Genomic DNA, 13,620 nt, shown 5'->3' with positions numbered 1-13,620 from the left:
CACCCTCCTCCTCCAACTGTCGTATTTCCCCTTCCTCCTCTTTCCCCCCCCCCCACTGATATTTTCCTCTAAAAAATGAATGTAAACTGGAAAAAAAAGTAGCTTATCTCAACATCTACAGTTTACTTTACTAGACTTTACATCTATACATATTTCATAATATGTTTTTACACCTTCCAAAGTTTGAACTTTCAGAATTTAATTCAATTCGTTTCAAAACTTAATCATGGCAGAATTTTACTGTAATAATGTTTATAGCAGGGCTCAATATAAACCAAAGGTACTGACAGCAGAGGGCGTACAAAATCATCTGTTACCGACCGCCACAGCTGCCATGCCCCTTAAATTAAGGTGTCCATAGATGTCTGCATAATTAGTTTGATCACCGTTAATATCAAACTAAATCTCGATGGAAAATTCCAGCAGTTTCTGCCATATTGGCACCAGAAAACAGCTCTTTTAAACACCTGTGGGAAATGTAGTAAAGAATCTGAAGATATAGAGACGTACAGCTTAATTTTTGCACGATCATGTGCGTCGTTCGTATTATCTGCATTTCGTATTTTCGTATTTCTTCTCACAATGGGATGAGTGCCTTGTTGCCCCTCAATTTGAGGGCTGAAATGTTGCCATGGGTGCCCTGTGATTTCAATGAATATTCTAGGCAATTTCCATTCAACTAGCCCTGAGCAAGGCACCATGCCCCTCACCAACCCTTTAATTCAAGCCCTGATTGTACATTGTGTTCAGTATTGTTCGACTCATGACAAATCCTTTTCATCTTGAGCATTCTCATTTGGTCAAAAAACAAAACTGATATTTACTTCATCCCTCGCTCACCTGTCCACACTCAACATATGCACTTCAATTTTTCCTATAGTACTGTAGTACTCCCTGCTGTATAAAACACACATTAGAATAATTACATTGGCTCTGTAATCCAAGTTTGTTCCCCTTTTCTCAAAGCTCAAAGTCAAATTGTAAATTTCCCATTCCCATTTCACATTGCATCGCAAGGCAATTCATGGAATCAAAGCGATTGGCATTTCATTTCCTAATAAATCATGAAATCCAATTAACAATGTTGATATACTTTTCTTAATTAAGTTTGTTAAATCATTTGTGGTTGGAAACAATCAAAATAATTGTTCACAAAATGCTCTGTAACAAATTTATTGAAACTAAGTGCAATGATCATTTATATTTGTCGATAAACATTTCTTCACTGAACAATTAAAAGGACGAAAATTCTAATTGAAAAAATTTAGCTTCTTTCAAGTAAAGAAAATCGTGTTTTATTTCCACTCATTCTTTTTGAAATAGTAATAAACTGCATCCAGCTGTCAAATTCAGCAATTATAAAGGTGTCTATTCTTCACCCTTGAGTACCTCCACAAACCCTATGCCATCCACACACCACCCTTGATCAACAAGGTCTGCAATGGTTCATAGTGCTAAGCAGAGGCTTGCATCGCACCCTTCCATTGCCATGAGAACTGTAAGCTTTTCCTATCAGACCCAAAGACCAAACACAAAGTCATTATTTAAACTCCACCTATCCCTGGTACATTCAGCCATGCTTACCAAAGCTAATGCATATTCATGAGCTGCCAACTGTTCGTATTGCTTGCCTGTTTGCCAACAGTGTTGACATTACCAGGCCATGTGATATTATAATCCAAAGTGTGGTAGTCTTGGAGTGGGTGTGTACTTTTTTCAGCTGGCAATTTACGTCACCGGTCTTTTTTTGGGGTCACACACATTGTTATTCATTGAAAACAGCTTCAATAATCTACAGGCTGTTACCATTGGCATGCTTCTAGTTGGTGGATATATTTAAACGTGTTTCAAATCAGTTTGGACTTTTAAGTACTGTAGTCTTAGAACTTTGGATGTTGTGTTTATATAAAAGGCAGACTTTGCTGAGCTGAGAGTTTCATAGTGAGTGTCAGCATAACGCAGGCAACAACACCATCACCCAGGGAACAAAAAAAAACCCAAAAAACTTTCGTACAACTTTCAGGAACCAAGTGAGGAAGTCAAAATGACAGACGTCAGCGTCAACAATAACAACAAGTTGCCAGATCCTTACGGCATCAGGAGAAAGTCGGTTAGTAGTGCCTTAATTTAATGATTTATGTCAACCATTCCATGCAGTAATTCTGGTTTCAACAAAATTTCAACCAAATATTTGTTTATTTTTCAATTTTGAATTAACATGGTGACATGTTGATAACATTGCTATGGATACATGTGCTACTGTACATCACAGAGCTAATATTCAGCGCTTGGACTATTACAGTATATACAACGATTTGGAAAACTGTTCTGGAAATCTGCAGTTTTGAATCCTATTGAGCCTAGTTTTCTTCTTCACAGATCTGTGAAATTTGTAAGTTAACATCATAAATAATATTTCTTTGACGGAAGCTTTAAGATTATCAAGTTGTCTTAGTTACATGCCTGCTTAATAAATTAATTATGTACTCTATCAGTAATAAATGTGACCTAATAAGACCCCTGAAAGTCATCTTTTTATGACAAAACTAATCATAGAGCAATCAATATTCTGCTCCACCTCCCCATTCCTCCCACCCCCCATTCCCCCACCCCCCCTTTCCTCGTGGTCTCCTGGATTACGCTATTAGAAACTTACAGTATCATCTATATCGAAATTAGAACAGGGTTTAATCACATCTAGGCATTTTATTATCAATCACTGTAGGTACCTTTAGAGTTAGATGTCTGCCAAATAATGTATGTTACACCCAAACACATACAATTCCAAGTCTTAAAAGTCCAACAGAAATCCATTGTACAGAGAATAATACAAAGCTATGTGTTATAAAAATAGTCCATCCTGTTGGCTAAATTAAAATGTCAAAAACTAAAACAATGTGGAAAGACAAAATGTTTTCATACCATCCTTTACCAAAGTATGTTAACGAAGGTTATAAATAGTTTTGGCCGGGTTTTTTTCCTTTTTCTTTTTCTTCTTTCTTTTGATTTGATATTATGTACAAAAGATGAAAGTGTTTCATTTGATTTGTCGTGAGTGATAACGTCTTGAAAAGTATCTTCAAGAGCATCGGAAATGTTTGCTATGAAATAGAATCCGAGAGGTACTTACAAAAAGAAGGATGTTATAGTTTAGTTAACGAGGTATTAAAGATGAAGAAATCATTCATTTTCAAGGTATCTATAACGCCTCCCTCCCTCCTTCAATATTTGTACTTCATATCTTGTTTATACTTTTCATGGTCTAGTAATGTCTCTGCATCACCATTCACTACCCCTTGATCCTTAAAGGGTGTGGGTGTGAAAACTCGCACACAAAGAAACATCTCATGCCGGTAATCTGACCTAGTTTCAAATGAGGTGTAACAGAAGTGTTATAGACACCACCATTGATCGCAGAAATTACACACACAGCTTGCTACCGTCGGTAATTAGACACTAGTGTACAGTCAATACATACTGCTACGGTCAATACCCACAACACAGTGTCCATAGCAGCGTGGACATCTCAGGTCTAGATAAAAGATAACAAGGTATCACGTTTCATTACTGTCTGCATTTTGTAGTGACAAGAAGAAAATATAATTTGCAAGCAACGGAAAGTTAACTTTTTCAGAGCGCGGCACACGGTTTGGGGCAAGTCTTCAATGCCTTTAATCTTTGATTACCCTTTCCGAAGAATGCTGAAGCTTTCATGTTGTTGAAAATCCTCACACAATGACACAGTATGAATAATACTTTGAAGGGATGTGTTCAGCTGAAAACCTTGAAACCTGTTTGGCCATTTTTAATACAGATTAAAGCAACTGAAAAGTAAAAACTATGGCATCTTATTTAACAGCGATTTCAACCATTCTCGGATTGGTTGTTAGCCAAGTTCTATGAACAAATCTATGTAAGGTTCTACCTTCCCTTGAAGAACAATCTCTTATAAATCCCTGCCGGCAGTGAAAAGACTTTTCGACTCAAAGAGGGCAATTTACTTTACAAAAAAGTCTGTCTGGAGTGACCTCTTCAAGCTTCATTCCGCGTTGATCCATGTTGCATTCTCAAATGTTTGCGTTCTCAAATGATTACGTAAGGCCTAACTAATTTCTCGCAATAAAATTAATAAAATCTTCCCGAATATAAGTTGATCGTTCCCATCAACCTTGTGGAACAATCTGAGAACTTTTTATAGTTGTGATCCTCTCCTCCCTTAAACCTGTGAGTAGAGCTGAGGTTTTTTGTTTGATGCAACTACTGTACCATTTTATGTTATTGGTCTGGCTTGGTGAAATTCTGCATGTCACTTTAAGGCAATTGTTCATCCAATTAATGACAGTAGACATTTTCCACCCATCTGTTGCCAATGGGTTAGTAGGAACAGATGCCAGAACAAAATAGTGTAATTTGTACGTAGATATAATTGTTTCAAATTTGTTTATCAAGTGTTTTTGTAATTGATTCACAACACAGTCACTTGATAAAATGTGTTACATTTTGTAAAAAATGAAGGGAAGGGAAGGGAGGGAGTAAGGGAAGGGAGGGAGTATCAAGAGAGAATGACCAGCCAAATGGGGGTGGGGGGAGGGAACAAAAGTCACTGGATGGGGAAAGGAGAAAGTATACTGTTTGAAGCGGGGATTTACCTACTTAATTATGTTTATCTGGTCTACGACAGTAGTTTCTATTGCCTGTGCAATACTTCTAAGCAGGAGTTTACTCGACCTGTCAGGGTCTTATCCACCTCTCACTGACTGTTTTGCAATCGGAAACTCCCGATTTCAAATATTTTTGCCTCAAAGTTGACCTGTTGGAATTTCCAACTCAATATCAGTTGTAACTACTAATGTATGAAGTGATTAATTTCTTCAAATTCTGGCAAGGGATATATTAAAAGCAATATATTAGAAGAAGTAAAATATTTCGCACAATTGTTCTCTTTGTTGGAAACAAGTGATAAAAGGTTATTTACCGATTGTCTAGAAGTTCTACAAAAATATGTCAAAATCAGTTTGATTCTGAACCACTTGGTATCAGGTATTTAACTGCTTGGAGACAAATTATTTTTTTCATAAAACTAAAAGTAATTGAAAAAGATTGTCTTTGATAGTTCAGTGCTCAATTTATGTTTGATAAGATCTACTGCAGTATGCACTACCCAAAAGAATTTGCTGTCGGTCTTTAAAATAACCGTCATTCTTCATCAGACTTGTTCTAACTTGTTTGTTCTCTGTCGATAAAGCAATCTGAGTCTGTTCCCCCAGGGTCCTGTTCTTATCGCATGATAAGATAACGAAAAAAGATATTTGCAATCATGTCATTAGTGATCTTACAAAAACCTTTTTTTGGAATTATTAATTTTAGAAGAACAAATATCGTAAGATGCGATGGTAATGATGATGAAGGTAAATTAAATCAAGTCTGTAATCTGCTATGAGTCGTACCTCAAAGAAATGACTGTTTGTTAATCGGTCTAGCGAAGATAAACCCGCGATATGAAAATGCTCGTCACCGATATAAACATGTAATCTATCAGGGTTAGATATTGTATGTTACTATCAATAGTTGTAATCTCGGAGCAGGTTAGGCGTTTTCAGATAGCACTGTGTAAAGTGTGGGCATTAACCTTGAGATAGATAACACGCGAAGTATTACATATACTAATGTTCAAGTGTCAATCATAAATGCTCCAGAATTATCTTAAGTTTATCAGTCACTCTGTTTAAATCTATTGTTTTAGCTGTACAAAATGTTGGACCTCTTCACATCAATCTTATGCTAGAACTAACCTCTTAACTTGATTATGTTTATCTAAAAGTATATTCAAATCTTATTTAGAAGCTATTTAGCTTTATTAGTTGTTTTAATCTTTTGGCATGTTATGCTGCTGTTGAATTTGTGTTATTTTTTATTTCAATAATTTACTTATCTTGTTTCATTGATCATCGGTACTCGTTATTCGCGAGGTGATCCATTCAATGGAGATCTAGGTCACTTGCCCTCCTCCCCACCCCCCCTCCCCTTTTCCATATATATACCCTAAATAATTTATTGCCTATTTTTTTAATAAGAGATTCCTTTGAGCATTAAATATCTGTGTTTTGGATGGCAAATCCAAATGAGTCAATCACATTCTTTACATTTTGAGTTATTCCTGTTGACTAATTGCACCATTGTTTATAGGGGGAAAAATTAGTTATGAAATTTTGTATCCAAAATATCGATTTTTTGACAATGGTATATGAAAATGTTGCTGTTTGAAGTATTTGGATTGTCTGTCAGAATCATATCCAGCATCACATCTCATTTGTGAAAGTAAGTTTTATCAAGTTTTTTTTTTTTTTTGTCCAAAAATTGAAAGTATGCTGATAGGCTTGTCATAGCATTTGAAGATAGTAAGATTCAGCCTGTATTGTATGTGTGAACAGTAGGCTAGGGTAGGTACACTACCATAGGGTGTCAATGTTTGTTGTTAAAGGCTATGTAGGAATCGTGCTTCAAATGCAACCAGTGGTTGTATTGTGGCAAGGAGTGGCTTTGTGGCAACTGGTGGCAACCTACAGTATGGCTTTAATATGCCGGATGTTGTCGGCATTGGCCTATAAGAAGATTCTTTTTTACATACCGTAGCTTTTGTGTTGCAGACAGTGCCTGTAATTATACCATCATATAAATTTATGATATCTGCAGTAAAATTCTATGTTTTTAGTGACGAGGAAAGATTACCAGCAAGTATGCATCACTGTTGTATAGACAGGAAACGTGTGTTGATTGACATATCATATTTTGATATTCATGCAGGCACATAATTCTCAGTAGAGTATTATTAAATTGTAATATATACCTATATTTTATTTTGCAAACTTTGAAACTGTTCAGAAGGAGAGGGGTTAATTTCAAATGCTTGGTGGATTAATCTATAAACTTCATGATTAACCTCCCTTACCCCCTTCTCCCTTATCCCCCTCCTTTCCCCCTCTCTTCTCCCTCCTCCCCCTCCCTTCGCCCTCTTCTCCCTCCTCTTCCCCATGCTGCTTCTGAATAAGATTATTCCTTACTGCTGTTAGTAGAGATTTCCTTGCACTGTCTTGTTCTTCAGTTACCCTGACTTTTGAACATGTGGCATGTTCAAAAAGTTCATTGTCAAAGTTTCTTTGACCCTTTTCCAGACAACCGGATGGGAACAGGACTTTTAAACTACTTCCTGGATTCCTTCCCATCCACTCACAGACAGAGATATTATCAATGGGTTCTCATAGAATAAAAAAAAAAAAATAAGAGAGTTGGACACTTTCCTGGGTTTTGAAATAGTGAATGGTTCTTCTGAGGTCTTTGAGCCAAGTAGAAAGTTGAATTTAAGTGTTTCTGTGTCAAACCGATATGAGTGGATTTGCCCTGTAGTGATATAGTTGGTGTCCTGTATGATGTAGTTTTGTGTGCAAGGTTAATTTAATGGTACATACTACTCAAGTTTAGTAACCATCCCCAGCTCAATGTTAACATCGTTGAGGAGAGATACATTACAATAACGGGCTGAATAGAAGTGTGTGGAATTATTCCTTACTATACACTAGTGGAAGTCTTTTGCATTTTTGGAATTAGGAGATTTAGGAAACTAAGGACATAGCTCAATTTTGCCTCATCATCAATTGATGTTTACCCATGGGATGAGCTTCTCTACAGGACACACTATATGTTCAAATACTGTTGATACATCTACAGTATGAGAAAATAAGCATTAGTGTCGAAGGAAGCACAGTTTTTTTTTCTCACTTTATTCAAGTTTCAAGTTTATTAAAACTACAGTATAAATACATGAAAGTACATATTTATAAAAACGATATATTCATCTCTTACCTCTCTTCTATACACACTCCGATTTACCTAGTCTAAGTACTGTTAACATTCTTGCACTGCGCCCCCCCCCCCCCCATGAACCCATCCAAGGTCACTGCCCTTCCTCCTTCCGGATCTAACACTCAGAAGCATTTTTACGACAGGATTTCTTCTTCTGAATCACGGATCGCGTCTGAGTTTACAATCTTACACAGTAAAGTTCTCCAGCATACACTTGACTGATATTTGTAATTGTCTGGATATGTTGTGCTTCTCATAAGGGTGTTCAATCAGTAATTATAGTATACATTTGGCAGCCCTGTACTGTAGATTGTAAATTTTGTTTGACTGTTCTAAATTTATTTCACACATCCATTGTTAACCTAGCTTGCAGTGTTGGATGACTGTGCAGAAGTACTAGCTTGTTTAGAGTATAATTAGAGCGTTAATAGATGACCTTTGCCTCTTGAGGTCTTGATTGAAGTGTATCTATTTGTTCTGTCCTAAATCAGCTTGTTAAAGATATTTTATATCAGGTTGTATCTGACCTTTATCTCTATGTAATCCAATAGCAGTTATACCAAATTGAACCTTGCATGTACCTGACATCAGTGGAGTGTGAGAGCCTATGCAAATTCATGATCTAAGAATCTGCTACCAAAATTCTACTGGTGGTTATGGTTTAAAACTGTAAATGATTTATTGCAAGAACTTCACCTCTTGCTGTTTACCATATAGCCACATGCAAAATATTCTTAAAGTTAAAAACTCTTCTCTCATCAGACTACAAACCAAGTATCGACTAACGTGTATGAACAGCGCCACCATGTCACCCGTGACAAGCGTGGACAGGTCATGGGCCTGCGTGGAGGGTTCCGTGGTTGTACCATCTGGTTCACAGGTAAGGATTGTTTTGTTTATAAAGAAAGTGTAAGTCAGTGTGTAAGGGTTTCCCTTAAATCAGCTGTTTGAGGTTTGATGGATAACTACTACTGTACCTGTTCTACAAAACAGGGATGGGCACTTTATGGATCTTGCAGAAGATTTGTACCCGATTTGCAGGTGACAAGACTTACAGATGTACCTACTCGTGTGAAATGGGAATCTTACATTAGCCCATATATTCAAATCATTGATCAGTGTACTGGCCCACTGTCCATATGCTTATGTTGACATATCTCCTGTCATAAGTAAGCCGTGGATCCCTTAAACAAACTTCCCGAAGTATGCATAACTTCATGTTCCATGCCATAAGGTGCTGCAAGTCAAATTAATAATAGGGCTTTGAAAGCCTTCTATCCAGCCAAAGAAAATTAACCCTAGGGCTGCATGAGGTCAGCTGGTTGCATTTTGCCCACGTGCGTTCTAGACCTACTGGGTATGACTAAAACGGAGGATTATACTTTGGGACATTCAGGCACCCTTCTAATTTTGTTTTTTAAACAAACGAGCAAAGTCAGTAATAGTACCATAACCTTCTTAAAAAAAATCACTTACAGTATGTGATACTTCATCACTAGTTAGACAAAGAGGGAAATGGAAGTTGTAAGACTATTTGAATTTCATCATTACTTGATATGAACCATGATTAGTCACTCTAGTAAACTCCATTGTTTCTGGTCATGAATATGCAAAGTATATTCAAATTTGTTTCAGAATAAATGCAAAAACTGACTTTCAATACATCAAAGTCATGATACACCTCATGGCATCATCTTACTGTAGCTATAAAACACATGGAAATGAACAGGTGTTGGAAATGTCAACAAACTATACAAGGAAATATGTTTTTTTATTTCATTTTCATATATTTGCAGGAAGAATAATACCCTCACAATTATGCATGTATCTTCTTGAACTCTTCTCTAGTGTGTATTAAAACTTAATGGTTTTTGAGTTGTGACCTTTGGCCTTTTGCAAAGATGATGTTTTATGTGAAATCATATTGTTATGTTGCTGTTTTTATCCTATCACAGTATCAGCATGTTTTATCCGTTCCTTCACCTTTTCATCTGTATAATACCGTACCTCCTATGGAATGTGCAAAATTTGACATAATTCCTCACCTTACATGTCCCCACATGACCGTAGTACTCTAATTTGGAACATTATTTATATAATTATTTATTCATTCATTTAAATTCATTCATTCATTTATATTTATTCATTTATATATTTATTTATTTATACTTCCCATAGGTTTGTCTGGTGCTGGTAAAACCACCATCAGTTTTGCCCTGGAGCAGTACCTCTGCTTCCACGGTATTCCTTCTTACAGTCTGGATGGGGACAACATGCGTACCGGTCTGAACAAGAACCTCAGCTTCACCCCTGAGGATCGTGAAGAGAACATCCGTCGTGTGAGTGAGGTCGCCAAGCTGTTTGCCGATGGTGGTGTTGTCTGCCTGTCCTCATTCATCAGTCCGTACACCAAGGTCTGTAGCTATTCCAGACTTTTCTCTTTACTTTCTCACATTTTCCTCTTGTGTTAATATCGACGAGTAAATTTATGGGGGACAAAATCATGGGGGACAAATTTATGGGGGACAAAATCATCAAATTTATGGGGGACAAAATCATCAAATTTATAGGGGACAAAATCATCAAATTCCAAAAATAAATTATTTCACACAATGTGCTTAAACATCATTCTAGGTGTACTTAAAAGTAATACGTTTGGATGGCTGCATTGCAGTAAAGGAAATTCATACAAAACATGCATTTCCATTGTTGAGATATGATAATTAATTGACTTATCTCTGAAAGAAGGGACATAAGCTATTGTTAAACTGTTTGGCTACTGACAATGGGATTGTCAAATTTTCATCATTTCTGTTTATCCTCTTTTCTTCGGATAGGATCGTGATCTAGCTCGCAAGCTGCACGAGGAGGTGGGGCTTCCCTTCTTTGAAATCTTTGTCGATACCCCTCTGGAAGTTTGTGAAGAACGTGATGTGAAGGGTCTCTACAAGAAAGCCAGGGCTGGGCTCATCAAAGGTAAGTGAACAAGCATTAGGTAACATTGTTTTATGCAAATAGCAAGAAGCATTCACTGAAAAGGTATCTAAGAAGAAATAACCTTCCCATTTTGCTCTGCTTTCCCACATTAGCTGCTTTACAGGCTTGTTGAAGATTTGCTACAGTGGTGACAATTAGAAGATGTATTGCTATACATGTGTAAATAACATTTAAGTGATATCAGAAAAAGTAATATCTGACCCTGCATCTGTTCATATTTACCTTTTGATGAGTAAATAGTTGCTATGCGGGCGTTTTCAAAGTTACAAAATTGATGGGTTCTTTTTTTCAGTTAGTAATTATGAGTTCAGCTGGTTTGGTAAAGGAAGGCTGTGGGGTTATAAAGCGAGCATTGTGTGTTTCCATGTTGTATGTATGTATGCGAAGAAGCCTAATTGGCTTATCAAAGCCGCAAGCTGACCGAAGTCAGTCTCTCACATTCATATTTAACGTCCATGATTATGAATTGTTAATTGTCAACAACTCTGTAATTGGACGACATACATTAATCTGGGAGTGACTCGAACCGGGGACCTTATGATTGAAAGGCACCGGTGTTAACCACTGAGCTAACACTCCACATGTTGCTGGAAAGCCAAATTTTATTTGCATAATTTGCATAATTTATATAATTGCTTGGTATGCTATTTCAAAGAAACTGGTGAAAATATATCAGTTTTGTTTGAAGTAACAATCTCACTTGCCTAATGTTAGCAATTACCTGTCTGTTTCTTGTCTGCCTGTCTATCTGTCTGCCTGTCTGTCTGTCTATATGTCTGTCTATCTATCTATAAGTCTGTCTGTCTGCCTGTCTGTCTGTCTGTCCTTGAGTTACTCTATGTCACTGTCAGTTTGCTACAAATATCGGATAAGTTGTCAGTTACCTATTTCAAATACGGTAAGGGCCGTGTCGTAAATCCACTGGTTTGATTGGCGCTCATATTTTGCATGTGGCTTCCCTATAATGAGTACAAGAACCTTATTGTTTTGGGTGGATGTTAAAGGTCATTTGGGGTCAACAGAGGTCATACTCTGTAAAGCCCTACAGACACAAACCTTGTTAACAGGATATCCCAGGATAGGTAACATCACAAGCTTATATTTGGCATGTATCTTTCTTACAGTGAGTATTAGAACAATATTATTTTGGGTGGATGTCAAAGGTTATTTGGGGTCAGCAAAGGTCCATATATGTCAAAATATCAATTTATCTCATCAGGTTAACTATTACAAATGCAAATTCAGCTCTTTGTTGTTAGAGTGACCATGCAAAATAAATTAACAACAACAAATAATATCCGTCTGTCTTTCTTTCATGATTGTAGTATTATGTCACATGATTCCCAGTCATCAAACCATGTTGACTCTGTTTAGATTTGCTGACTCTGTTTAGATTTATACTGCTCTCCATCTGCAGTATTAACTTCAGCCAGGGTTATTAGCTTGCACACTACTCATGTGCTGCATATGTAATGTATTTAAAGGCATGTAACCGCTGGGAGGGGTTTCCCTATTTTGTGCGTGTGCAGTACTAAAGGTACTTCATATTTGAACCAATTGAAATATTTTAGGATTCATAAAAGAAGCAACTAACCATTCTCTCTCCTCCCACCTAAGTTAACCACATTTCCTTTTTTGCTGTTTTGATTTGTAAGGTTTTACTGGTATTGACCAAAAGTATGAAGTACCACCAAACCCAGCGGTCACCCTCTATGCCGGGAAAGACGATGTTGATGGCTGTGTTCAGAAGATGGTTAGCTTTTTGCAGTCTCATGTAAGTTTGTTTTCCTTTGAACATGTTGATTATCTGTGACGTAATGTTTGATACAAGTAAAAGATGAAGTGGGTTAGGGAGTCGGGTGGGTCGGGGTGGGTCGGGGTGGGTCGGGGTGGGGTGGATAATGGGTCACTTGAAACAGCGGAAAAGACTATCATGTTCACGTATGTTCAAAAGCTTTTATCTTGTACTACTTCACTTTGTTTTTTTGTTTTTTAATGATTCTGACTCATTGAATGTGTGTAGAAAAATGCATTCATAATTCAGTGTGAAAGGAAGACAAGTTCATCCTTCATTTTGAGTACAGATTGTTTATATCGGCTTTCTGTTTTTTCCTCACTGCTTAGGGCATCATCCCAGAGTCAGCCGTTAATGCTGTCAAAGAGCTCCTGGTTCCAGCAGATCACACTGCATCTGCCATAGCTGAAGCAGAGACACTGGACTCCTTGAACATCACTAAGGTATGTGGGTCTCCAGGGGTACGTCCTCTACTGCAGCATTAGCCCGGAAGACAATTATTGTACAACACTAATCAGCCACGTGTACATGTGGGGGGAGGTCGATAGGATTATAACATTATTCTTCATGTCCAGTAAACGGTTTCAGCTCATTTGGAGAAAAAATTAATAATTTAACTATTGTTTCATTTTATTTTGTTTTTATTGTTAAACAGTACCCAAAACTTAACCCAAATCAATTATTCTACATATGAAGAAATCTTCAACCAAAATGTGTGACAGTGTTCCCCCTTTTTTTTTTTGCTTTTAGCTTGACCTGCAGTGGACCCAGGTCCTCTCAGAGGGCTGGGCGACCCCCCTCACTGGCTTCATGAGGGAGAGAGAATACCTGCAGTGTCAGCATTTCAACTGTTTATTGGATGGTATGTATACGTCATATTCTGTTGAAGACTAGTAATATTAATATTTACTTCGCTCCTCACTTGTCTGTCTCCTCACAACCTTAGTACCATGTTCTACTGTACCTAG

General features: G+C 37.2%; 1 protein-coding gene across 2 annotated transcripts in view; it reads left to right on the top strand.

Annotated features, from left to right (window-relative positions):
• Positions 1-13,620, top strand: part of LOC139968695 (bifunctional 3'-phosphoadenosine 5'-phosphosulfate synthase-like) — a 33,197-nt gene that overhangs the window by 12,708 nt on the left and 6,869 nt on the right. Inside the window, exons 2-8 of one of the 2 annotated variants that reach the window (XM_071972992.1) lie at positions 2,024-2,110; positions 8,623-8,740; positions 10,039-10,274; positions 10,698-10,836; positions 12,513-12,631; positions 12,982-13,095; positions 13,403-13,514. In XM_071972992.1, coding sequence (XP_071829093.1) covers positions 2,024-2,110; positions 8,623-8,740; positions 10,039-10,274; positions 10,698-10,836; positions 12,513-12,631; positions 12,982-13,095; positions 13,403-13,514 — 925 coding nt within the window. The remainder of the gene's footprint in view (positions 1-2,023; positions 2,111-8,622; positions 8,741-10,038; positions 10,275-10,697; positions 10,837-12,512; positions 12,632-12,981; positions 13,096-13,402; positions 13,515-13,620) is intronic. The other variant, XM_071972993.1, reaches the window with a different exon arrangement.

Source organism: Apostichopus japonicus, chromosome 6, assembly GCF_037975245.1.
Source record: "Apostichopus japonicus isolate 1M-3 chromosome 6, ASM3797524v1, whole genome shotgun sequence".
Classification (NCBI taxonomy): Eukaryota; Metazoa; Echinodermata; class Holothuroidea; order Aspidochirotida; family Stichopodidae; genus Apostichopus; species Apostichopus japonicus.
Note: the sequence above shows the minus strand (reverse complement) of the source record. Positions and strands in the feature narration are given on the sequence as shown.